This window comes from Lepus europaeus, chromosome X, assembly GCF_033115175.1.
Source record: "Lepus europaeus isolate LE1 chromosome X, mLepTim1.pri, whole genome shotgun sequence".
In the NCBI taxonomy this organism is placed as follows: domain Eukaryota; kingdom Metazoa; phylum Chordata; class Mammalia; order Lagomorpha; family Leporidae; genus Lepus; species Lepus europaeus.
This window is the reverse complement of record NC_084850.1, coordinates 62600656-62628494: the sequence shown is the minus strand read 5'-3', so window position 1 is coordinate 62628494 and position 27839 is coordinate 62600656. Positions and strand designations below refer to the sequence as shown.

At 39.9% G+C, this 27839-nt stretch overlaps 1 protein-coding gene and 1 non-coding gene across 4 annotated transcripts in view; one reads left to right on the top strand and one right to left on the bottom strand.

The window, feature by feature from the left end:
- ATP7A (ATPase copper transporting alpha) overlaps window positions 1-27839 on the bottom strand; it is a 126803-nt gene that overhangs the window by 27161 nt on the left and 71803 nt on the right. For 2 of the 3 annotated variants that reach the window (XM_062184506.1, XM_062184507.1), the window contains 7 exons: window positions 20831-21317; window positions 19645-20370; window positions 13542-13748; window positions 6028-6191; window positions 2015-2176; window positions 646-722; window positions 226-451 (listed from right to left, as the gene is read on the bottom strand). In XM_062184506.1, the coding sequence (XP_062040490.1) occupies window positions 226-451; window positions 646-722; window positions 2015-2176; window positions 6028-6191; window positions 13542-13748; window positions 19645-20370; window positions 20831-21317 (2049 nt within the window). Of the gene's footprint in view, window positions 1-225; window positions 452-645; window positions 723-2014; window positions 2177-6027; window positions 6192-13541; window positions 13749-19644; window positions 20371-20830; window positions 21318-22743; window positions 22831-27839 lie in introns of those variants that run through there. The other variant, XM_062184508.1, reaches the window with a different exon arrangement.
- Window positions 22854-22959, top strand: LOC133753931 (small nucleolar RNA U13). Its single transcript, XR_009865160.1, has one exon. It is a non-coding gene; the product is annotated as a small nucleolar RNA U13 (small nucleolar RNA).

Here is a 27839-nt window from a genome sequence, read left to right as displayed (position 1 = left end):
CAAAAAAATTGAATTCTCATTGTTTGTCATTAAACGATATTCTTAGGGTAAAACAGAATCTATCACTTATTTAACCACTCAGTTGCAGAGTATTTTTATAAAGTATCCAGCATAAAACATTTGAACGTCTGGCTAATACCTGTTTTGCAATAGAAAATAACTTTGCCTGTCACATTTTGGCTATTTGTCATTGTTAACAAATATACTTGATAACATTTCACTTGCCTGTACAGGTACACACAATAAAAAGGACAGCAAATTCATAATAGACAATCCTGGCATGATCTGGCGCTCCAAGAACATAGAAGAATGAATGTTGATCATTTCTTCGTTACTTATGTTCTGATGATGGTGCAGAGTTGCAAGGTGGTGGTCCATAATCATCATATATATCATTAGCCCCATTACAGGAATACAGAAAAACAAGCTCACAAGGAAGGACCGTCTCCATCTTTTATACAAGAAAAAAAAATAAAAGCATATTAGTGAGTGGTTCAAGATTCTATGTACTATGGAAAAACTCAGATTGTGACCATGCTACCCAGTATAAGGATGGTGTTGTAAAAACTGACATGCTAAGAGGGTGTTAAAACTTGTAACGAGGAGTCCAAATCTGTTTTTCACTGATATTCCAAAAGTACTCACTGTCTTATTTCTCGTTTATGGTCTAGGTGGCTTGATGACCGATCCTTCTTGACCAAAGAAGCTTCAAAACCTAAGCTCTAAGGAAATTCACGAGAAAAAAATTATTTTACTTAATGTACAAGTATTACATAGAGAAAAATCTAAGCTATGGTACTGCCATTAAGAGCAATTCAATTCAATGATGCAATGTAAGTCATCTGGGAAATATAAAAATAAAGACATGCCTCCTGCTCTTGATTATCTTGGTTTCTAATCCTTCATCAAAGAAATTATTTCTTTAATTCTAGTTAATGTCTATTTTACTTTTTTCAAAATAACAATTTTACTCAAGTGCAGTTGTCCTTGGTAGAGGTTCTCATTAATAGGCCAGAAAAGCTAGCACTATACCAAATATTTACTCATGATCTTGCATACTCAGTCTCTGCTCTTGTTCTATAAGAAAAAAATAAATACAATTCCTTTTCCCCAATAAAATAAAGTATAAAAAGGAAACTACACCTAAGCAATATTCATTTGAGCATAGAAAGTAACATACACTATATTTTCAACTGCTAGGGAAAATGCTACCACCTTACATTTGTTTGCAGCATGTAGCACAGTAAAAAGAGTGGGCATGTTCTTTGGCGACAGAGTGATCAGGCTCAAATTCCAGTTACAGCACACACACTAGCTATGTGACTCTGGACACATAACTTCTCTTAACCTGAGTTTCCTCAACTCCAAAATGAAGATGATGACATTGCTGTGAGAAGAGTTGAAGCTGTGGACTCATGCATAACTGCAAACCTGTGCATCATAGGTACTCAGTAATGCTAGTTTCACAAAGGTGTTAATGCTATGGTTACCTATACTAACAGGATCTGAACTATTAATATGCTTGAGATCATTAGAGCACCAATTTTACAGCACACTAACATTTTTAAAGCCCTTTCAGATGTACTGGCATTTAAAATGTACTGAAAAACACAGGATGAATTTGCCATAAGGAAAAAGGTTTGATCTTTTAAACTTTTTACTTTACTCTTTTTTTGTTGTTTTAACAAACAATAAAGCATCTAGCAACGATGCTTCACTTTCTTAGTGATGAACATTAATCTAAATCATAACAAATTTTATTTCCACTTCTAAAACTTGTACTTGATTTGTAGTTCTAACTGAAGTCTGCTCTTGATTAACAGTGTACATGTGCCATTGCCTCAATTTTTCTGACAAAGACCAAGACAAAAATTCAGACTCATTTACATTAAATTTGGAGACAGATCTTACCTAGAGTAATCAAAGGGGTCAGACTTTTTTCACTGTCTCTACCTGATACAAACCAGGATTGCTGGTGGAATAAAATGCAGAAATAGAAAGTCCAGGTACTTACTTCAATTGTATGGATAATATCTCTGGGACCAATAATCTCTGGATCATATTTAATGTGTGCTTTGTTGGTGGCCAGGGCCACAGAGCAGTAGAAGATCCCTCTGTGTTTTGTGAGAGTAGACTCTATTTTATGTACACAGGAGGCACACGTCATTCCTCTCACCTGTTTAAGACAAAGCCTTTGTTACTGAGAAATGCATTTTTTTCCTCCATCACATATGAATTACTACTTTCAACTAAAAGGACTATTGTAACGTTGGATTGTTTTGCAAGATCATATCCACATGATTAATGTGCTTTTGATATGATCATTAAAATATAATTATTTTATCACATTGGACAAAATTATTCCCAGTTCCAATAGGTTTGATAGAAAAGAATCTCATTAAGAGTCTCCCTTGGGGCCAGTGTTGCGGCACAGCAGGTGAAGCCACTGCCTGGGATGCCAGCATCTCAAGAGAGTACACACTGTAGTCCTGGTTACTCCACATAATTTTGTTATTAAGATTTATTTATTTATTTATTTGAAAAACAGAGTTACAGAGAGGCAGAGAGAGAGAGAGAGAGAGAGAGAGAGAGAGAGAGAGAGAGAACGAGAACTTCCATTTGCTGGTTCACTCCCCAAATGGCCGCAATGGTCAGAGCTAGAAGCTTCTTCTAGGTCTCCCACGATGTTGCAGGGGCCCAAGGACTTGGGCCATCTTCTACTGCTTTCCCAGGCAGGCACAGCAGAGAGCCAGATCGGAAGTGGAGCAGCCAGGACTTGAACCGGCGTTCATATGGGATGCAGGCATGGCAGGTGGCAGCTTTACCCTCTATGCCACAGTGGTGGCCCCTGCTCCACTTCTAATCCAACTCCCTGTCAATGTGCCTAGAAAAGTAGAAGATGGCTGAAGTGCCTGGGCCCCTGGCACCCACATGGGAGATCCAGATGGAGTTCTAGGATCCTGGCTTCAGCCTGGCTCAGCCATGGCCATTGTGGCTATTTGTAGAGTAAACCAGGAAGAGAAGATCCTTCTGTGTCTCTGTCTCTCTCTCTTTCTCCAACTCTGCCTTCCAAAGAAATAAATACATCTTTGAAAAAAAAAAAAGAGTAATTGGGTTCCTGCCATTCACAGTGGGGAGACCTGGATTGCATTTCCAGCTGCTGCCTTTGGCTCTGGCCCACCTCTGGCCTTTTTTTTCTTTTTTCTTTTTTTTTTTTTTTTTGACAGGCAGAGTTAGACAATGAGAGAGATAGACAGAGAGAAAGGTCTTCCTTTTCCTTTGGTTCACCCCCAAATCACCACTACGGCCGGCACACTGCACGGATACAAAGCCAGGAGCCAGGTGCTTCCTCCTGGTCTCCCATGCGGGTGCAGGGCCCAAGGACTTGGGCCATGCTCCACTGCCTTCCTGGGCCACAGCAGCGAGCTGGACTGGAAGAGGAGTGACCGGAACAGAATCTGGTGTCCCGACCAGGACTAGAACCTGGGGTGCTGGCAACGCAAGCGGAGGATTAGCCAAGTGAGCCACAGCGCCAGCCCTCCTCTGGCCTTTGAAGGCATTTGAAGAATGAACTAAACAGTGGACAGGAGCTAGCTCTCGCTCTTTCTCTTTTTTTCCTCTGCCTCTCAAATGAAAAAATTTTAAACTATTCTTTATCTTTATAAAACCATAGGTGAAAAACTTTATTACAGTATAACATTAATATGCTATGCTTATTAGAAGTGAGGTTGAACATCTTTTTATATTTAAGAGGCATTGTTCGGGGGCCGGCACTGTGGTGTAGCAGGTAAAGCTGCCACCTGCAGTGCCAGCATCCCATATGGATGCTGGTTCGAGTCTCAGCTGCTCCACTTCCAATCCAGCTCTCTGCCATGGCCTGGGAAAGCAGTAGATGATGGCTCAAGTGCTTGGGCCCCTGAACCTACCTGGAGACCCGGAAGAAGCTCCTGGCTCCTAGCTTCAGATCAGCCCAGCTCCAGCCATTGTGGCCATTTGGGGAGTGAACTAGTGTGGATGGAAGAATTTCTCTCTCTCTCTTTCTCTCTCTCTCTGCCTCCACTTCTGTGTAACTCTGCCTTTCAAATAAATAAGTAAATTTAAAAAAAAAAAGAGGTGGGGCCGGCACTGTGGCGCAGTAAGTTAATCCTCCGCCTGTGGCGCCGGCAACCCAATATGGGCACCGGTTCTAGTCCTGGCTGCTCCTCTTCCAACCCAGCTCTGCTGTGGCCTAGGAAAGCAGTAGAGGATGGCCCAAGTGCATGGGCTCCTGCATCCACGTGGGAGACTGGGAAGAAGCTCCTGGCTCCTGGCTTCAGATCCACGCAGCTCCAGCCACTGCGGCCAACTGGGGAGTGAACCAGTGGAGGGAAGACCTTTCTCTCTGTCTCTTCTTCTGTCTGTAACTCTACCTCTCAAGTAAATAAATATTTTTTAAAAAGAGGTATTGTTCTAACTTTTCTGTGAACTGTCAGTTCAAATCCTTTAGCATCTTTCCTTTGAGCTGTTGGCTCTTTTGTTACTGATTTACAAAAATTTTTCAGGAGCCGGCGCTGTGGCATAGCGGGTAAAGCCGCTGCCTGCAGTGCCATCATACCATATGGGGGCTGGTTCAAGTCCCGGCTGCTCCACTTCTGATCCAGCTCTCTGCTATGGCCTGGAAAAGCAGTGGAAGACGGTCCAAGCTCTTGGGTCCCTGCACCTGCGTGGGAGACCCGGAGGAAGCTCCTGGCTCCTGGCTCCTGGCTTCAGATCGGTGCAGCTCCAGCCATTGTGGCCAACTGGGGAGTGAACCAGTGGATGGAAGACCTCTCTCTCTTTCACTGCCTCTCCTTCTCTCTCTGTGTAACTCTTTCAAATAAATAAATAAATCTTTAAAAAATAATAAAAATTCTTCATACATTTAAAAATTATCCTTCATCTATGATATGAATTACAATTATTTTATTTGCCTTTTAAATTTGTTTATGCTTTCTTTCCAAGAAGAAAATTTTAGGTACTTGAATTCATCAATCTTTTCTTTTCAGTGTTTTGTACCATGTTTTAGAAAGGTCTGGGGCCAGCGCTGTGGTGTAGCAGGTTCACACCCTGGCCTGTAGTGCCGGCATCCCATATGGATGCCGGTTCGAGTCCTGGCTGCTCCTCTTCCGATCCAGCTCTCTGCTATGGCCTGGGAGAGCAGTAGAAGATGGCCAAAGTCGTTGAGCCCCTGAATCAACGTGGGAGACCAGGAAGAAGCTCCTGGTTCCTGGCTTCGGATTGGCACAGCTCCGGCCATTGCGGCCATCTGGGGAGTGAACCATCGGATGGAAGACCTCTGTCTCTCTCTTTCTCTCTCTCTCTGCCTCTCCTCTCTTTGTGTAACTCTTTCAAATAAATAAATAAATCTTTTAAAAAATAAATTTAAGCTTAAGGCATCTGTAATTTATTCTTTTATATATTACCAGAAATCACTATATTTTAATTTTAATTTATTTTCATTTTATTTGAGAGGCAGAGAGAGAGAGACAAAGAAAGATCGTCCATCTGCTCGTTCACTCCCCAAAAGCCCCCATCAGCCAGGACTGGGCCAGGCTGAAGCCAGGAGCTGGGAACTCAATCCAGTCTTTCCATGCTAGTGGCAGGAACTCAAATGCTTGAGTCATCATTTGCTGCCTCCAAGAATGTCTTTAGCAGGTTGCTGGATTGCAAGTTGAGAAGCTTGGACTCGAACCAAGCACCCGGATATGGGATGGGGGTGTGTGACTTAACTGCTGCATCAAACATCTGCCCCCATTCTGTATTTTAAAAGTTGATTTTAACTTATTCATTCAGACTTGATTCTTCTTTTTTTTAAATAGAGATATGACCGTTGTCTTTATATTTCATGCTTGAAGGCCACATTGAGTCCTATCTTATCTATTTTCCAATTTGCTTAATTTTCATCATATGTATTATTTCCAAGCCTTCAATTATCTTCAGAATTCTCTTCTGAATCTTCACTGAGTTTTTCTGGGAAATTTTATTAATCACACAAAAATTCTTACTTACAACAAGTTCCAGAACACCATCCCCTTCACTGGCACTTTCTATCACTGTAGCTCCAAAGCCAAGGTCTCGGATGAACTCTGCTATCATTGGAGGTTGTATAACAGTAGGATTATACCTTACTTCTGCCTTGCCAGCCATCAGAGCCACAAGTACAGAATAAATTCCTAGGAACATGATAAGAAAAACAATACAGATAAAAGTCCTTAAAAACAGTAATGTTAAAATTACTTTTTAGCATTTTTCATTTAACAATGAAAGGACTAAAGTGAATCTCAAAGAATTTACTTAATTTTTATGTAAGTCTTGAAACCAAATGAAATAAAACCAAAGGTAGCCTTATTTTCTTAAACTTTTTATTATGGAAATTGTCAATTTCCATACCTCATAATAAACCTGATATACCCATAACCAAGCTTAAACAACTATCATCTAGCCAATACTTGGTTGATTTTATTTCATTTAAATTCCTACTTACTTCATTCCCTGCCCTCTACCCGGATTGTGTTGAAGAAAATCCAAGACATCATATCATTTCATGGGTAAACTTTTAAATACGTATCTCGGGGCCGGCACCGTGGCATAGTGGGCAAAGACACTGCCTGCAGTGCCGGCATCCCATATGGGCGCCAGTTCGAGACCCAGCTGCTCCACTTCCAATCCAGCTCTCTGCTATGGCCTGGGGAAGCAGTAGAAGATGGGCCAAGTCCTTGGGCCCCTGCACCTGCATGGGAGACCCAGAAGAAGCTCCTGGCTCCTGGTTTTGGATTGGCGAAGCTCTGGCCAATATGGCACTAAGGGGAGTGAACCAGCAGATGGAAGACTTCTCTCTCTCTCTCTCTCTCTCTCTCTCTCTCTCTCTCTCTCCTTCTCTCTCTGTATAACTCTTTCAAGTAAATAAATAAATCTTTAAAAAATAAAAAATAAAAATAAATACATTTCTCTAAAAGAAGACTCTTCAAAATAATTATAAATCATTTTCACACCAAAAATAAAATTCTTTAATATCATCAAATACCCAAGCAATATTTATATTTCTATATTTTTTCTTATAACTTTATTAAATAGTTATTGTTTGAACTGGGATCCAAATAAGGCCCTAAGAATTACAATTGGTTGTGGCTAAAAGGTCCATGAGAGTCTCACAGGCATGGAAAGCCATGACACGGTGGCAAAAAACAATCTAAATGAAAGATCCTGGTGAACAAGACCCCAGCAGAAGGAACAGGCCATCAAGGAGAGAGGCACCTTTCTCTGAAGGGAGGAAGGAACCTCCACTGTGACACGGCCTTGACTAAACAAGTTCAGAGTCGGTGAACTCAAGGGGCTTCCACAGCCTAGACAGCTCATAGCAAGAGTCTCGGGTGATTGCTGACGTCATAAATAAGAGTGCCAATTGTTAAATCAGCAACGGGAGTCACTGGGTACATGTTCCCCACGTAGGATCTCTGTCCTTAATGTGTTTTACTATGAAACGTAAAAATACTAGTCGAACAGTACCCTATACCTTGTGCGGTTGTGTGAGTGCAGCCTGTTGAAATCCTTGCTTAGTATATACTAAGTTGATCTTCAGTGTATGAAGGTAATTGAAAATGAAACTCGATAAAGGGCGGGATGGGAGAGGGAGAGGGAGAGGGGAGGGCCACAGGAGGGAGGGAGGTGGGGGGGGGGAGCCACAACAATACAAAAGTTGCACTTTGTAAATTCACATTTATGAAATAAAAAAAATTGGTTGTGGCTGGTATTGTCGTACAGTAGGTTAAGCCACCGCCTGTGATGCTGGCACCCCATATGGGCACAGGTTCATCTACTGGCTGCTCCACTCCCAATCCAGCTCCCTGCTAATGTGCCTGGGAAAGCGACAGAAGATGGCCCCAAGTGCTTGGGTTGGGTTTTCCTCTGCACTCAGGTAGGAGACCCAGATGGAGTTCCAGGTGCCTGACTTTGGCCTGGCCCAGCCATTGTGGCCATTTGGGGAGTAGACCAGCAGATAGAAGATTCTCTCTCTCTCTCTCTGTCTGTCTCTCTCTCTGACTTTCCCTCTTTCTCTAACTCTGAAATAAATATTGTTTTAAAAAAATTACAATTGGTTAAGATTGTATCTTGTAAATATGAAGTATTTTTAGAAACGAGTAAGAGTACTAGAGAAAGGAATTCATGAACATAACTAATATAGGACTATAAGAAATGTACCAACATACACAGTATATAATATTATCAAATAATAATCCATTTCTTAAAAAGTTAAGTTTTACTATCTGGCACACATTAATCTAAAATGCTTGTTTTCCACAGTGGATGGTTTGCTTAGCAGCTAATGTCAGTTAAGATGCCTGCATCCCATACCAGAATAACTTAGTTCCATTCCTTGCTCTGGCTCTTTATTTCAGTTTCCTCCTAGTACAGACTCTGGGAGGCAGTAGTGATGGCTCAAGTAATTGGGTTCCTGCCACCCATGTGGGAGACTTGACTGAGCTCCCAGCTTTGGCTTTGGTCCAGCCCTTGCTCTTATGGGCTTTGGGGAGTAAATCAGCAGAAAAGAGTGACGACTCCTCATCCCCTTCTCTCACAAATAAATAAATAAGTTTTAAAAATAAAAATGAAGAATTCTTTTTCCTAGAAAAAATGTTTTTAACAAAACAAAGGAGTCTTGTTTTAATTCGTTTTTAAAAATTTTACTAGAGGCCGGCGCCGTGGCTCAACAGGCTAATCCTCCGCCTTAGGCGCCGGCACACCAGGTTCTAGTCCCGGTCGGGGCGCTGGATTCTGTCCCGGTTGCCCCTCTTCCAGGCCAGCTCTCTGCTATGGCCCGGGAAGGCAGTGGAGGATGGCCCAAGTGCTTGGGCCCTGCACCCACATGGGAGACCAGGAGAAGCACCTGGCTCCTGACTTAGGATCAGTGCGGTGCGCTGTCCGCAGCACACCGGCCGCGGCGGCCATTGGAGGGTGAACCAACGGCAAAAAGGAAGACCTTTCTCTCTCTCTCTCTCTCTCTCTCTCTCTCTCACTGTCCACTCTGCCTGTCAAAAAAATAAAAAAAAGTTTTTACTAGAAAGGCAGACAGAGACAGTTTCCGTCCTCTGGTCCACTCTCCAACTGCTTGCAACAGCTAGCGGGCCAAAGCTGGGAGCCAAGAATTCAATCCAGGCCTCCCATGTGGCTGACAGAGACCCAACTATTTGAGCTATCACCCTGTCTCACAGAGTCCACATTAGTGGAAGCTGGAATCAGGAACAGAACTGGGACTCAAATCTAGGCACTCTGATATGGGATGAGGGTGACCAATTGGTGTCTTAACCAATGGGCCAAACACCTGCCAAGGAGTTCACCTGGCTGGTGCAATTCTGCTGTTAACAACCGTTCCACTTCTCTAGGCCAGCTATTGTTGCAATTGCCAAGAAGAAAATCAATTTCACATAGCACAATTAGCAGCCCTTTCTAGGAATCTATGGCACATGTGGTTATATGACAGGGAATGGAGATCAATAGTCCATAGGGCAGTTCTAGAGTTTGATAAAAAAAATGATATTAATTTAATAGCTTTTAATAAGAAAACAAAGTATCTAATATAATCTAATAATTTTATATAAAGTGTTTACATTTTGGGCTTCCTAGGTGCCAAATAATTTAGCTGATCAGCTCACGGAAAAGCATCAGTAATAAGGGAAGGGTATAGAGAAAGCAAGAAAACATCTTTTTTGTGTCAGTTGAATGCATTCTGTAGCTAAGCAGAAATAGAAAAAAATATGATTTTTCAACTTTCAGAAATACAAAGATAATACTTATATAAATTATAGATTTTTAAAAAATTCTTCTAACTATAAGTAGAACTGTTTCCATTCATTTTTAGAAACATAACACAAACTTAGGGAAAGACCAGGGCTGTTTTTTAAAAAAATATATGAATGGGGGCCGGCACCATGACACAGTAGGTTAATCCTCTGTCTGCGGTGTTGGCATCCGATGTGGGCACCAGTTCTAGCCCTGGCTGCCCCTCTTCTAATCCAGCTCTCTGTTATGACCTGGGAAAGCAGTAGAGGATGCCCCAAGTGCTTGGGCCCTGCACCTGCATGGCAGACTGGGAAGAAGCACCTGGCTCCTGGCTTCAGATCAGCGCAGCTCTGGCTGTTGCGGCCATCTGGGGAGTGAACCCTCTCACTGCCCATAACTCTACCCCACAAATAAATAAATAAAATCTTTTAAAAAATGTGAATGTAGCAACCCCAGCTAGGCTTAAGGGTATTCCTAATTGGGTTAAGAAGTGGCAAAGGTTATAATATGGAGTAATTGGAAGAATCAGCTTAATAGATTAAAAAAAAAAGATTTGTAATTGGCATAGGCATTGCTTGTCTCATGAAAAAGGGTATTTCTGAATTGCCTGAAAAGAGTCAGTTCTCAAATTTTTAAGATCCTTGCAAGTTTCCTTTTGTTTAGCAACTTCCCTCCTTTTCTAATTAACCAAAAAGTAACATAAATGCTACTTTGACTGCATTCCAGTTAGAAATAATTGAGGCTGAAATGAAAGATACAGAAATGAAAAAATGTGCAAAAGATAATACTAAACTGAAGATGGCTCTGTATGCCACATATTTTGTTAAAATAATGCTCTGGCCTTAACATAGCAGGATACTGCAAAAATTCTGTGGAAAATGAAATTAAAAGATGTTTAGAGGATGGCATTGAATCCATTGCTCCCCTTCTGGTTGAGCTCCTTGCGAATGTGCCTGGGAAAGCAGTGCCACCTGCCACCCATGTGGGAGCCCCAGGCTTAAACTTGGCTCAGCCCTGACCATTGCAGCCATTTGGAGAGTGAACCAGGAGATGGAAGAGCGATCTCTCTCTCTCTCTCTCTCTCACTCTGCCTTTCAAATAAATAAATAAATAAATATTTTTTAAAAAGTTTATTTTGGTGTAAAAAATTTTAAATGTACCCACAGATTTTTCATAATATCTAATTTTCATGAACTTTTGTATAAGGTGATACAATTTTTTCATTTTTTTAAATATAGATACCTGAAGAGCAGGGTTTTTTAAAAAAAATACTATCAATTATTTGAAAGGCAGTTACAGAGATGCAGAGGCAGAGGCAGAGGCAGAGAGAGAGAGAGAGAGAGAGAGGTCTTTCATCCACGGGTTCACTCCCCAAACAGCTGCGACAACCAGAGCTGGGCCAATCCAAAGCCAGGAGCCAGGAGCTGCTTCTGGGTGCAAGGGCCCAAGGACTTGGGCCATATTCTACTGCTTTCCCAGGCACATTAGCAGGGAGCTAGATCGGAAGTGGAGCAGCCAAGATTGAACCGGCACCCATATGGGATGTTGGCATTGCAGGCAGCAGCTTTACCCACTATGCCACAGTGCTGGCTCCACAGTGATGCAATTATACATATTTTGAGTCATTTGCCCAATAGTATAGATAAGCTTACTCTAATCCTTACTTCCTTATTCAGCCTTGTGACTAACAGCATGTATCATTAAAATGCCTAGGGCTAGAGCTAAGCACCAAGCCTATGACTCTGAATTCATTAAACATTATAAAATGTCTGTATGGTTAAAAAAAACTATGCTATCCTGGAAAGTCTGTAAATATGAGTGTAAATTTAGAAGCTAAAATATCAGGGTGTGATGGAAGTTTTTAAAATTGCATTGTAGATTTTATAAACTAAAATCAAAATACATATACAATATTAAGTAACTTCTGGACATTTCTGGCACAAGCAAAAATCAGAGTTCAAACTATTAAAAGAGAACAGTATAACTCTAAACAAACTTGGTTTTGCTTTGGGGCTTGGCCAGGGGACAGTAATACTGAAACTCTGTAGGATTCCATTTTCACTTTTAGGCAAAGTTTTTAAAATTATTTATTTATTTGAGAGGCAGAGAGACAGGAATTAGTTCACTTCCCAAATGCCCACAACAGCAGGGTCAGCTGGGGCAGGGGGTGGGGGTGGGGTTTCCCATTTGAGTGGCAGGAACCCAATTACTTCAGCTATTATTGCTGTTGCCCAGGGTCTGCATTAGCAGGAAGCTGGAGTCAGGAGACAGAGCTGGGTAGCAAATCCAGAGACTCTGATATGGAATACTGGTCTTAACCAGTGTCTTAACTGCCAGATAAACACCTGCCCTTAAGCATTGTTTTACTTTCATTTTTAATTTATTTTTAAAGATTTATTTTATTTATTTGAAAGGCAGAGCTAGAGAGTTAGAGTTAGAGTTAGAATTAGAGAGAGAGAGAGAGAGAGAGAAATCTTCCATTTGCTGGTTCACTCCCCAAATGGCCGCAACAGCCAGGGCTGAGTCAGACTGAAAGCAGGAGCCAAGAGCTTCTTCTGGGTTTCCTACATGGGTGCAGGGGCCCCAAGGACTTGTGTCATCCTCTGCTGCTTTCCTAGGTACATTAGCAGGGAGCTGGATCAGAAGTGGAACAGGCGGGACTCAAACTGATGCTCATAAGGGATGTGCCGGTGTCACAGATGGCAGCTTTACTCACTATGCCACAATGCCGGCCCTGTAAAGCACATTTTTGTTTTGTTTTTTACAGGCAGAGTGGAGAGAGAGAGAGAGAGAGAGAGAGAGAGAGGAAGGTCTTCCTTTTGGCCGTTGGTTCACCCTCCAATGGCCGCTGCGGCCAGCGCATAGCGCTGATCCGAAGCCAGGAGACAGGTGCTTCTCCTGGTCTCCCATGCAGGTGCAGGGCCCAAGCACTTGGGCCATCCTCCACTGCCTTCCCGGGCCATAGCAGAGAGCTGGCCTGGAAGAGGGGCAACCGGGATAGAATCCGGTGCCCCAACCGGGACTAGAACCCGGTGTGCCGGCGCCGCAAGGCGGAGGATTAGCCTGTTAAGCCACGGCGCCAGCTTAAAGCACGGTTTTAATAGAAAACCTATATGCTTCTTAAAATCCACGGCAGTCAAGATCTATAAAGAGTAAGAATTCTATATTGCCTTGTGCTATTTTTCTACGAATTTCATTAACATTAAAATGTGATCATTGGGGGCCGGCATTGTGGTATAACAGGTCAAGCCACAGCCTGTGATGCCAGCATCCCATATGGGTGCTGGTTTGAGTGCGGGCTGTTTCACTTCCGAACCAGCTCTCTGCTAACGTGCCTGGGAAAGTAGAGGAATTTAGCCCAAGTGGAAGACCCAAGAACCACGTGGAAGACCCAAAAGAAGCTCCTGGCTTTGGCCTGGCCCAGTCCTGGCCATTGTAGCCATACAGGGAGTGAACCAGTGGATGGAAGCTCTCTATCTCACTCTCCCTCTGCCTTTCAAACAAATAAAATAAATCTTTTTAAATCTTTTAAAAATGTGATCATTAAGTAAATGAGAAAATAATTTTATCTAAGAGAATGAAAAGTAACAATAATTAGTTGTCAGGGAATCAAGGTTGTTCAACACATCAAGTTTTTAAGAGGTCATGGCAAAAATCATAAATGTGGTTACAAACAAGTAAGAGGAACCAAATGGATGGAGTCCCTTAACTAGCACATAAGATAACAAGCTTTGAAAATGTCTCACCTTCTTCCCGTCTTAAATTCCTTTCAATGTTTGCTACACAGGAAGCACAAGTCATGCCAGTGACCTGTATGTAACATTTAGATGAAGTCTTTGCCTCCTCCTTGTCATGAACTGGTGTCATCATTTTAGGGTAAAATTCATTGGCTGAAGTCAAAAGTGGCATGTCTGATGAGGGCTGGGCTATTACTACCAGTGGTTCATTCACATCTGGTGGAAAGGAAAAAGATTGTTTTCATTTGTGGCACTGATCATGCTCCAGCTGCATCTTTGTCAACATCAAAATTCACACTTCTAGGTACTACCAAGCTATTCCTTTAAAACCAGCAAGGTCTTATGAGCCTTCAGTAACACAGTATCTTTACACTTTCCTGGTAGTGACTTCCAATTTCAATACTGCTCATTCCAGTTTCCAGAAGAATCTGAACTCACTGAATAAACAAAATTGTGGTTATATAAAGTTCTTCCAGCCATATGTCCATCCACCATACTAGGTAGACAGTAGTTTGTTAACGGATAGTTCTTATTTATATAGTGAACATGACAATGTTGATGATTTGCATTCTGGCATTAAATAGTCTCATGATATAATAAGTGAAACAAAATGGAATTAGCAAAAAGAATTGCATGTCATTTAAATTTTTTCAGTGTATGAATATATTGAGAGCATTTGTAAGGAAGCATGGGAGGCTACATAAAAACTATTAACAGTGGCTACTTCTGGGGAGTTGGGGTTAAGGCAGGAGGAGAATGACAGATGACCAAATTTCCTCTATTGAAGCTCCTGTATTGTTTGAATTTTTAATAAAAATACAGAGCATTTTCAAATTTTACAATATCTCAGTGAACAAAAGAAGCAGCAAGTGGAAAGTCAGAAGTAATTTTGGTTTTGTGCAAAGGAGTATTCAGATAATCAGTACATAGAATAGTTATAAAATGTGGACACTCCTATTACCCCAGAAGCCACTGCAGCATTAACTACCTCCCAAGATGGGAGAAATTATTCCAACAGATTCCTACACCTGCAAAAGAACCAAAGATTTTCTCCTCTCCTGCAGAAATAAGAAGGAAAAGAGGTGATGTGGAAATTTCCACTAGCCTACCCAACTTGTTCTTTCTCCTCCTTGGACAGAACACCAGTTCAGATCTGTTTGGCTAGCAAACAAAGGGATCCCTACGCAGCAGAGCTGTTTTTCAGGGTGCTGCAGAAGAGTACCTTTGGAAGAAACTTTAAACAAAAGCCTGTTCATTTTCTTAAATAACAATGATACAGACTTCTCAAATCAATATGCCTCTTAAATGTTAATGCACATACAATCATGGGGTAGCAGGGTGTTATCTTGTTAAAATGCAGATTCTGACTCTGTACATCCAAACTGGAACCTGAGATCCTGCATTTCCACCAAGCTTCCAGAAAATGACAGTACAGCCAGTCTTGGTATTGCAGAGGACAGTCTGACTAGCAAAGGACTAGATTCTCCCAGTTCCTAAGTTGGTTTCTGGTCTTAAGTAAATTACTTTGGAAAGCTATTCATTCAGATTTTAAGTGTATTATTTAGAATGAAGAAATTTACTAAATCGTATCATTGTTATCTTAAAGAACTCAAAAAGGAGTCTCACTTGCCAAAAATAAATAGCTATGGTTTTGAATAAAACTATAATTTTAATCTAGCCAGAAGCTTTCTTCATTCTCCCATAATTATTACTAAGACTTAATTATTAACCTGGACAATGCAAAAAAAACAGCTCATACTGTCAATCACTTTATGTCTTGTTCCAGAGCAATTTAGTTGTTTTAAGTACAAGAGGTAACATGAAATACCATCTGCAATTTTCACACTATGGAAGTACAGTATTAAATTAAGTCATCGAATGAGGTAGCTCCTTTTAGCTACTTTAGTATGACCTCTAAATAAAGATCCAATGAAACTGTGACCCCATGAGTATAGCAACCAAAACAGCAAAAGCTTCCTTCCATCTTTCACAGAAGAACCAAAGTTATTAAAGGTCATAATGATTTAAACACTTGGCTTCTTTTAATTAGTTTTTCTACAGGCTGTTAACTATACTATTTATGCTTAAATTCAAAAGTTGACTTTACTGCACTTAAGGAAACAATTAGAAATGACCGCAAAAATTTCAAGAAAGAACTTCCAATCTGATACTCAAAACTTATAGGTTCAGTGTCTGGTGTAATATAAATAAATACATAATCAGAAAATGGTTGAAAAACAATCACAAACATCACATCTACAACTTACTCTCAAATAGTTCTCAAAAATGTGTGTGTGTGTGTGTATAGTATACAAATACATCTATCAAGAAAAAGAATGATAAAGTGGTAAAACATTAATAATCGGAGAATCTGAATGAAATTGATAAACAGGATTTCTTTGTACAATTCTTGTCACTTTTCTGTAAGTTTGAAATTAAAGGCTTTGAACAAGAGAAGGGATTTAATGAAGCATTTTGTTTGCTTTAATTGGTTAGTGAAGATCTAACTTCCTATATTAATGTTTTACTCTAAGAAAACGATGATATTTATGGTCATGATAAAAGGAATCTTTCATTTTCTCCCCATCTTCTTTAACATCTCTGGTCCACCAAAAACTAGTATGACATGAAGGCTAAATGTTGATCCTTGTGTTTGAGAACAGATCATAGTGGTAGATTGTGAGACCTGGAAAGAGTATGGACACTGACATTCAGAAAATAACATCTTAAATTCTGATTGATCTCAAACAGAATCACAAAATGCTATCATTTGATATTAACCTTTTGTCCCAATAATATGGATCACTATCACCATAGCTCTATCAATTCTTTTATGGTGACATTAATTGTGCATGAGTTTTCACCTATCCATCATAGCCATTAATATGTTTGTTATGAGCCCTAACAGATGCAGAACACATAAAAGCCTTCCGATAATTCCTAGGGCCCTTGACAATAGTAGGCTAAGGTAAAACACATTGTTAAAAGTTGCAAACATGATGCATTCATGGTTCCGAGAAACTAGACAGAGACTGCTCAAGTACTCCTTTATTCCATGTACTTAGTCCCTCAAAATTTCTCCTTATAGCTCAAGTCTAACTTTGAAGCCACTTAAAGTAATTGGAAAGTTGCTTTTGCTCTATTCACATTTGTTATATAAAATCCATAATATTCTATTTATTTTAAATTATATATTTAGTATTATAATAGTATTACATTAAATCAAACTTCTGAATTTATGTAAACAAAAATTAATATTTAGAGATATGTTTCATAGAAGTCAATGAATCAAAGTATTTAGACCAGCATTCTCAAACTTTAATATACATATGAAATACCTGAGAGCCTATTAAAATTAAAATGTGGATGTTGATTTAATGGGTCTGAAGTGGACCAAGAGTCTGTATTTCTAAAAAGCTGCCATGTGATACTGATGCTATTATTCTGTGAACCATCTGAGCATTTTAAATTGCAAAAATATAGACCCAAGTAAATAGGAAAAATTCTATATTTGAGTCTAGTTTTAAAGTTTATGAAGCCCTTGGTTACTGTAACAATATCAGATTTGAATGTGCAAAATATTTCACTTTCAAACTATATGTGCTATAACTTGATTATGTTTGGGATCCTATATTTAAGAGGATTAGGAATATTATAATATAAACTTTTTTAATGATACTGATATAAACTAAACCTACATGGTATCCATTATTGACAACATAATGTAATGTGTGTTACAAAATATTTCAACTAGGGGCCGGCGCTGTGGCACAGCAGGTTAAAGCCCTGGCCAGTATAACTTTAATTTGTCATTTGAAAAGTTTCATAAACTCTATGTGGTGAAAGATGAACTACATTTTGCTGAAACTAATTTTAATCACCTGATACAGTTTCACTTTCAACATTTCCAGTGCAGATTTTTCTTCTGATTTTGTAACTGTTTACTTTTGCTATTGTGGATTTCCTACACTTTGTTCAGACTATGATACTAGAAGCTCTTTCAGTATTCTGTATGAATTTTTCCAATAAAGAATATATATATATATATATATATATATATATATATATCCCTTTTCTAGAATACAAGAATCTTGGTCTTTTGAGATTTTCTGTATTGAGAGAATTCTAGATGGTAGTAATGGTGTAGCTACTTTGGAAAACAGTCTGGTAATTCTTCAAAAAGTTAAACAGAGTTAGCAATGACCCAACATTTTCATTCATGGGTAGGTACTCAGGAGAAATAAAGAACATATATTCATGCAAAAACTTATACATAAATGTTCATCATACCATTACTCATAATAGTCAAAGAATGGGAACAACTCAGGTTTCTATTAAGTGGTGAATGAAGAAACAAAATGTGGCATATCCAAACAATGGAGTATTATTCAGCAACAAAAAGAATAAAGTTTTGATGCACACCCCAATATAGATGAATCTTCAGAACATTACACTCAATAAAAGAATACAGAAACAAAAGTACAAATATTACATGATTTTACTTATATGAGGCTCTTAGAATCGTTAGATTCACAGAGAAAGACAGTAGAACAATGGTTACTAGAGACTGGAGAAGGAAAAATGGGGAGTGACTGCTAATGGATATAGAGTTTCTTTTGGAGGATAATGAAAATGTTCTAAAATTACATAGTGATAATGGCTGCAAAACTCTGTGACTATACTAACAACCACTGCATTGTGTGCTTTTAAAGGGTAAATGTTATAGTATGGGAACTACAAGGTTAGTATCCCTTATCTGAAATGCTTGAGGCCAGAAATATTTCATATTTTGCAATTTTTCAAATTTTGGAATATTTACAAATATGTAATGAGATATCCTGGAGATGAGATCAAAGACTAAACAAAATATGTTTGTTACTTATACAACTTATACACATGATATGAAGGTAATTTATAAAATATTTTCACCATTCTTCCTATGTTTTAATTGTGACCCATCACATGATATCAGATATAAAATTTTCCTTTGTCAGCACTCAAGAATTTTGGATTTCAAGTTTTTGAATCAGGGATGTTCAATCTGTACATGTCAACTTTAAAAATTGAGAATTTTATCATTTCTACCAGTTGTTATCAATATGAAAATTAAAAATGTTTGACATGTCCGTGAGTCCTCCCCTACAGACATAATAATTTGGGCATGTGTCTAATATTTGCTCCAGTTTTAGTGAGCCTATAATGGGTATATCTTTATTTGATAACCTTCATCCTAATCAGAATAGCAAAGACTGATGATATTGTCTGGAAATTAGCTATGTATCTTTTCAATTGCTATTTAAGGCAAGAAATTTCACTGGGGAATTTTTCAGCTTAATTCAAGGCCAGGTAAATTGATTCAAAGCAATGTATATATTTTTGGTTTCAGTTCAAAGATAAGAGCTATCAGGAAATATGAAGACTTTGGGACAGCTCTGGAGTCAGTTAACTTGAATGTCTAAATTCAAAGCTACAGTTAAAATCCTTTATGTATTTCTACTTTTTCATTTCTTCCCCCACTATATAAACACATAAATGAACATATACATATATATGTACATACATATATAAATCCTTGTTGTAAAAACAACTTTTCACATAGGAAAACACAATAGAAGCAAAAATCATCTTTAATCCTATCACTTAAAGATTCATTGTTAAAATGTTGATTCATGTCCTATCAGGAATCTTATTCATTCATATGCATAAATAATACATACATGTATAAGTCCAACTGCATTTGTTGATAAAATTTTTGTCACAGCGCATATAAGGTTTTTCAGTATGGCTTTTTTTCCATTTAACAAAATACCTCCTATAATTTTTTGTGCCATTAAGTATCTTTAATACCATCATTTTTCATGGCTCCATAGCATTTCATTACCTGGTTGTACTATGATTTATTAGTTATTTCTAGCTTTTAAACACCATCATTATGCAAACTTCCTAAGGTATCTTTGTATGCATTGCTGATTACTTCCACAGGATTTTTTTTTTTTGCAAAAAGTAGAACGTCAGTGCCTATTAATTATTTCTCATTGATAAAAGCCAAAAGAAATTATAAAATGGAAATTTTAAAAATATGAGAGGAAATCAAAGAAAAAGTGATAATTACCTGACAAGGTAGCATCAAACCCCATGTCTTCTATTGCTTCTCTCAAGGTTTCTGGAGAGGTTAATAGAGGATCATACTCAATAGTCCCACTGTTATTTGCAAGGGAAACTCGTATGGATTTAACACCTGGCTTTTTTGATATGACACCTTCAATAGATTGCACACAGGAATTACAAGTCATGCCATCAATATTTATCACGGTTTCCTGAGTCAGAGGTTGGCTAACTACATTCAAAGGAATCTTCTGAAGAGATGAGCTGGAGGGAGAGTTGGGGGAACTCTCAACTTCACTTGCAATACTAACTCTATATTGCCCTGGTGATACAGCTTCTATTGCTTTCCTCAGAGTTTCTGGAGTGACTAAGCTTGCATTGTACTTTACAATGGCAGATCTATTCTCTAAAGAAACTACTATGCTGCTTACGTACTGGAGTGTAGATAAAGCACTTTCAATATTTGACACACATGATTTACAATGCATGCCATCTATGAGGAAAGTGGTTGTTGAGTCACTGGTATGTGACAGAGTCCTTTGCTGTGATCCTTCTGGGGATTTGACTGGTGTGTTCTTCAGACGCTCTACATCAATAGCTCCCAATTTGAGGTACTTAGGCTGTTTTTTGATGAATGCTGGGAAGCCCGCAGCTTCAATCTGTTTTTTTATTTCCTCTGCTGTGATAAGATGAGGTTGATAAACAATAGTAGCTTCTTGGTTGTCCAGGGAGACTATAGTCAATAAGAAGAAATAGAATTATTTAATTCAGTTGTTTCCGGGCCACTTCAGAAAACCTCTAAATGAATAACCACAAACAATGAGACTGGAAATAAGTAAACAATATTATTAATGTGCAGCTACAGTCTCCAAGTTTCTGTATGGTTGTATAAAAATTTTAGAGGTAAGGAGTACCCGAGGCATGCTCTGTTAAGAATCCTGAACTCCATGAATCACAACCCCAGCTGCCTTTTCTGCTAAGCTTCAGTCTAAGACTCCCATAACCATTAATTTAATAATTAACTTTACTGACATTAGTCCTGGGAAAAAGGCTGTACTTCAAACTTCAATTAAGCAGTAAGCACTGTATTCCCACAGAATGAACACACATGCTTAAGAAGAAAGCAAAAAGTTAAAAGAGCAAAGCAGAAGATTAAGCCTTACAAAACAATCAAATAAAACCAGAAATGTTACCTTTAATTCGTTGAACACCTTGCAGTTTCCCAATTTTTCCTTCAATGGTGCTGGTACACGAATGGCATGTCATCCCCTCCACTTTCATCTTCATCATGACTTCACCTGCTTGAGCCATACTGTGATCTTCACTTCCTGACTTTCTGTCCAGAGCCCCAGTATCTAAACTGAGATCTGGAACCTGTTCTACTATCTGATTGGCATTCACTATAGAAGGGATTATTGTCACTACTGCAGTTCTTTGCTGAGGGGAAATTTTAATGTCTGTCACGCCCTTTGTCTTGAGCAATATGGTCTGGATATGGTCCCACGGTGGAGCCAGGGAAGAAGTAACAGTCAGAAACACAGTATCAGTTGAAACAAGGAGAGGGTTAGGATTATGGAGAATAGCATCAAAGCCCATGTCATTGATAGCTTCCTGTAAGGTCTTTGGAGTCTGTAGTTTAGGGTCATAAATAATAGTTGCATTTTTTTCTTCCAGTGAAACCTTTTGGAAGGAAATTTTAAAAGTCAGTTTAAATTATATGGTACAGAACTAAAATACCGATCATCACATCACATTCAAGAAGAATGAGAGACCAATGTTTTAGTAACACCAGCATCCCATATGGGCACCAGTTGGTGTCCCAGCTGCTCCACTTCTGATCCAGTTCCCTGCTATAATGGTCTGGGAAAAGCAGCAGAAGATGGCCCAAATGCTTGGGCCCCTACACCCACCTAGGAGACCTGGATAAATCTCCTGGCTCCTGGCTTCGGTCTGGCCCAGACTTAGCCATTTACACCATTTTGGGGAGTGAACCAATGGATAGAAGATTTGTGTATGTGGGTGTATGTGTGTGTGTCTCCCTCTCTCTGTAACTCTGCCTTTCAAGTAAATAAATAAATCTTTATGTTTTTAAATATGTATTATTTTATTTATTTGAAAGTGTTACAGAGAAAGGTAGAGACCGAGAGAGAGGTCTTCCATCATCTTCACTCCCCCAAATGGCTGCAAAGCGGGGCTTGGCCAGGTTGAAGCCAGGAGCCAGGAGCTTCTTCTGGGTCTCCTATGTGGGTGCAGAGGCCCAAGGATTTGGGCCATCCTCCACTGCTTTCCCAGGAACACTAGCAGGGAGTTGCATGAAATGGAGCAGCCAGGACTCGAACTGGCACCCAGATGGGATGCCAGCACTGCAGGCTGGAGCTTTAACCCACTGAGCCACAGTGTCTGCCCCCAAAAATCATTTTAAAAAAACAATGAAACAAATAACCTAATGGAGTTTCTCTATCAGTTTTCATCTTTACATTGGAAAGAAATATAAAAAACACTTGTCTATCAACAAGACCAGTGAAGCATGGTATGGTGCTGTGGCATAGTGGGTAAAGCTGCCACCTGCAACACTGGCATCCTATATGAGCACCATTTCAAGTTCTGGCTGCTCCAGTTCTGATCCAGCTCCCTGATAATGGGCTGGGAAAAGCATCAGGAGATGGCCCAAGTGCTTGAGCCCCTGCAACCACATGGGAGACCCAGATGAAGCCATTGCAACCATCTGGAGAGTGAACCAGCAGACGGAAAATCTCTCTTTTTGTCTCTCCCTCTCTCTCTCTCTAATTCTGATTTTCAAATAAGTAAATAAATCTTTCAAAAAGAAAAGACAGGCAAAGCTATACGCAGGCCTGTGTGACTGTGGTACTATCAGTTATTTGAAACCTGTGTATGGACAAACACACCCTAGAATTTCACAACAGAATACAAACTAGTCTTTCCTACCATCTTCTTGCACAAATTATTACAACAGTTCATACTCTACCAATTAGAAAGGTTATATACAAAACAGAATCAGCACAGAAATTAAAAGGTTATATGAAGCTTAATCTTTTAAAAAATATTCAATTAAGATAACTGTTGGCAAGAAAAGATATGAACCTACCAGTTACAAGTGAAGGCAGTATCCTTTGGTTTTCATAGCATATATTCTATTTCTTCCTAAGTCACTACAGCATAGGATTAATTTTGTTCAAAATAAGAACAGCTTTGCTGATCATTCTGTGGTTCATAAGCACAATGATTTGAGGTTTTAACACTATTGTGTAAGATATGCTTCCCTCAAGCAGTATTACCACATCAACACATTACCCCTCTGACATGAAAGGGGTGGGGGTGGGGGAGGAACAACTTTAATGTTTGAACTGATTAGATTACAAAACAATGACTGTACTCTACACACACATACACACACACACACCTTCTAGCTGCTGATTCACTCTTCAAATGCCCACAACAGTTGGGGTGGGACCAAGCTGAAGCCAGGAGCTTTGAATTCGATCCAATTCTCCCACATTAGTGGCAGGGATCCAACTAGTTGAGCCATCACTTACTACCTCCCAATTCACAGAAAGCTGGAATTGGAAGCAGGTCCAAGACTCAGACCCAGGTACTCTGATAAGGAATGTGGGGATTCTAAGCAGTATCTTAACCACCGTAGCACTTACGCTAAATGATTGTATTCTTTTTATTTATTTTATTTGAAAGTCAGAGTTACACAGAGAAGGTGGGACAGAAAGAGGTCTTCCATCCACTGGTTCAGTCCCCAACTGGCCGAAACAGCCAGAGCTGCACCGATCTAAAGCCAGGAGCTAGGAGCTTGTTCCAGGTCTCCCACGCAGGTGCAGGAGCCCAAGGGCTTGGGCCATCTTCTCCTGCTTTCCCAGGCCATAGCAGAAAGCTGGATTGGAATTAGAGTAGTCAGGACTCAAACTGGCGCCCATATGGGGTGCCAGCACTGCAGGCAGTGGCTTTACCCACTATGCCACAGCACCAGCCCTGATTGCATTCTTAAAGTTCAGCTACTGCATATAGTTCAACTATTGTCATGACTGTGTCTCTTTGGCTAACTCTTTCTTTTGAAGTTTTATTTATTTATTTGAGAGGCAGAGTTACAGACAGAGAGGAGAGACAGAAAGGTCTTCTATCCACTGGTTCACTCCCCAAAAATGGCCACAACGGCTAGAGCTGGGCCAATCCGAAGCCAGGATCCAGGAGCTCTTTCCGGGTCTCCCACATGGGCACAGGGGCCCAAGCACTTGAGCCATCTTCCACTTCCTTCCCAGTCCATTAGCAGAGAGCTGTATCAGAAGAGGAGCAGCCAAGACTCAAACTGGCACCCATATGGGATGCCAGCACCGCAAGCAGAAGCTTAACCTATTATGCCAGAGCTCTTGCCCCTTTGGCTAACATCTTAGAAAGATTTATGATGAAGACACAGAGAGAGGAGGAGGAGGGAGAAGAGGGCAAGGGGGAGACATGGAGGAGAAGGGAGTAGGAAGGAGGAAGGAGGAAGGAGGAAGGAGGAAGAAGGAAGAAGAAAGGAGAAGAATAAGGGCCTGATCTATTCGGGGTTGTTATAAGGGTCATGAGAGTAAATAGGAAGAAAGTTCTTTGTAGCAGCAAAAGTTATATAAAAGTAAATACTGAGAAATGAGTATGCATCAAGCACTTATTATGTGTGCCAAGAATTTGGATTCTCAGGACACAAAGTGGATGTGACATAGTCACAGGGAACAATATTAGGAAAGGGAATACAGAAAACCGAAACTCATCCATTCCTGGGAATATGGTTTAGAAAAGGCTTCTTTAGGAGAGAAAATGTCTGACTGTTAAAAAAGACAAACAGGAGGGGCCAGCAATGTGACAGCATCCCGTATGGGCAGCTGTTCAAGTCCCAGCTGCTCCACTTCTGATCCAGCTCTCTGCTATGGCCTGGGAAAGCAGTGGAAGATGGCCCAAGTCCTTGAGCCCCTGCACCCACGTGGGAGACCCGGAAGAAGCTCCTAGCTCTTGTTTTCGGATCGGCCCAGCCCTGGCCATTGCAGCTATTTGGGGGGTGAACCAGCAGACGAAAGCTCTCTCTCTCTGTCTGTCTCTGCCCCCACCCCCATAACTCTGCCTTTCAAATAAAATGAATAAATCTTTTTTTAAAGATACATTGTTTACATGCTTATGGTGTTTGGTGTTTCCTGAAATGTCAACCATGACATTCAGGCCCAGTATACTTTTTCTGCATATGCCTTCGGTATAATTTTTATAAATATTCAAAGGCTATGTCTTCTATTTGCAGGTGATAGGAAAGCCAGAACCTTGGACAAACCATCCCTACCCCCATGGCCTTCATTTTCCTGAGAGATTGGACAAATAATCTGTTTTCTCTCTTTCTTTAAAAGCTAAAGACTGTGTGACTCTCATTTCTTGGCTTGTCATTAGTACTTCTTCATGACTGGGATCAGAACTCTTGTAAAAGTCCCAGTGAGCTGCCTTCCCTTTCCACCATATGAGGAGACAGTCAGTTGTCTAATGCAGGATGTCAGCCATCACCAGACAGTGAATTTGCTAGCGCCTTAATTTTGGACTTCCCAGCCTGCAGAACTACAAGAAATAAATTTCTACTATGTATAAACCACCAAGTTTATGGTATTTTGTTATTTTAGCCTGAAGAAACTAAGACAAAGGTGATCCAGTTCACTATACAAAAGCTAGGAAACTGAGTAAATTATCCAAGAAGTCTAATTAGAAAATGAAAGAACTAAGATTCAAACACAAGTTTGTGTAACTCCAAAGTTCAGACTCTTTCCTTCTACAAATGATTAGGCTAGATGACCTCCAATTTCCTTGAAAAGCTAAAATTCTATGCTTGTTATTTTGAGTGATGTGTGACTTATAAATAAATAAAACCACCTGTAAAACATGAAATACTTTTAGTGTTTCAATCAAATTTTAGTTCTATATGGTCCTCAACCCCCAAATGTCACATCTTCTCCCATGTTAGCTTAAATTAAAAATAATTTAGAAAAATGCCTATTTGTTAAAAGATTTATTTTTATTTATTTGAAAGACAGAGTTACAGAGAGAGGTACAGAGAGAGAGGTCTTCCATCCACTGGTTCACTCCCCAAATTGCCACAATGGCCAGAGCTGAGCCAATCTGAAGTTAGGAGCCAGAAGTTTCTGCCAGTCTCCCATGTTGGTGCAGGGGCCCAAGGATTTGGGCCACCTTCTACTGCTTTCCCAGGCCACAGCACAGAGCTGGGTTGGAAAAGGGGCAGCAGGGACTCAAACTGCCCATATGGGATGCCAGCACTTCAGGCCAGGGCTTTAACCTGCTGCGCCCATATGGGATGCCAGGGCTTTAACCTTCTGCGCCACAGTGCCAGCCCCCAAAAAAAGCCTATTTCTTTAAGTTTATATCTGGTATATCTTAAATAAGACCTAATTTTGAGCTCATCAGGACATTCTAATATTTCCCTAATTTTTAAAGGAATGTGGGGAAAGTCCTTGGCTTACTGAAATTCCTTTTCATTCCCCAGAAACCAATTTACACATCATCACAATAAATTCAAGTTAGGATGGTACTTAGTCCCTGTGGGAGGTTTAAAGCCCATTTTCTTACATTTTCATGTAACAACTGAACAGAAAGGTAATCAGAGGTATTTCAGAACTTGAAAGGACTCTGTTATTTTACATATGCGGAGACTGAATGGGGAAAAAAAGTGAAGTGATTCATCAATTAGTGTGATTTCTAAAATATTTTATCTATCACCCATAATGTATTTTCGAATCAAATAAAAACTATTCACGATAAATAACAGGAGCCCCACTTATAAAACATATGACCTCAATATAAATTCCACGATTCTTTGTTGAAAAACATAATGTAGAATAGCATTCTAATTTGTTCTAATTTGCTTCAATATGTGATAATGATGGGCATTTGTCCTAGCAGATAGGCCTTCCCATGGGACACCTGAATCCTTTTTAACAATAACAGAGTTTAAGTCATAACTCTGCTCCCAATTCCAGCTTCCTGCTAATGTGAACCCTAGGAAACTGCAGGTGATGGCTAAAATAGTTGTGACCCTACCACTCAAGTGGGAGACTTGGACTGACTTCCCAGCTCCCAGATTTGGTGTGGCCCAGCTCCAACCGATGTGAACATTTGGGGAGCCAATCAGTAGGTGGGAATCTTTACTACACTACCACTCCCATCGATCTCTCTAAATTTTTATCTCAGATTTGGCCTTTCTTTTGTCCTTGGAATAGCATTCAAATGAAATCTAAGCCTCTTTGAATAGTTGATTCTATATCTCCATGGATAGATGATTATTACCCACTAATTCATAATCATCAAAATGTCTATATTACTCTGATATAGTGTTGGTAAGAAAACATCAATTTGAAAAACAAAATGTTCAATGCACTATCATTTGCAATAGCAAATTAGGAAACTGTGTCATGCATTTTGCCTGGCAGTTAAGATGCTGTTGTCCCATATCTGAGTGTCTGACTTCAATACCTAGGCTCCAGCTCTTGACTCATTTCCCACTAATACAGAACCAGGGAGGCATAGGAGATGACTCAAGTAATTGTTTCTTGCCACTCACATGAGAAATCTAGATTGAATTCTCAGCTCCCCCAGCAGGTAAACTAACAGATCTGGGAGGTCTATGTCTCTCTCCCCTGCCCCTTTCCCTATCAAATAATTAAATAACTTTTTAAAAGTTAGAAAATAAAAAAAGTCTCTAATAGAAATAGAAAGATTAGATAGACTCTATACACTGACAGGGAACAATACTTGTATCTAAGATATATTTGCTAAGTTAAAAAAAAACACAACACACCCTTGGGGCCAGCATTGTGGCATAGTGGGTTAAGTTACTGCTGCCTGCAGGATGCCAGTTCAAATCCTGACTGTTCCACTTCCTATCCAGCTCACTGCTAATGCACCTGAGAAAGCAGTAGAAGATGTCCCAGGTATGTGGACCCCTGGCACCCATGTGGGAGACTTGGATGGAGTTTCATGCTCCTGGTTTTGGCCTGGCCCAGCCGTGGCTGTTGTGGCCATTTGGGGAGTGAACCAGTGGATGGAAGATTTTTCTCTCTCTCCCTCTCTCTTTGTATAATCTGCCTTTCAAATAAGTAAATCTTAAAAAAAAAGGCAGTATATGTACAGTACACTTCCACTTTCATAAAAAAA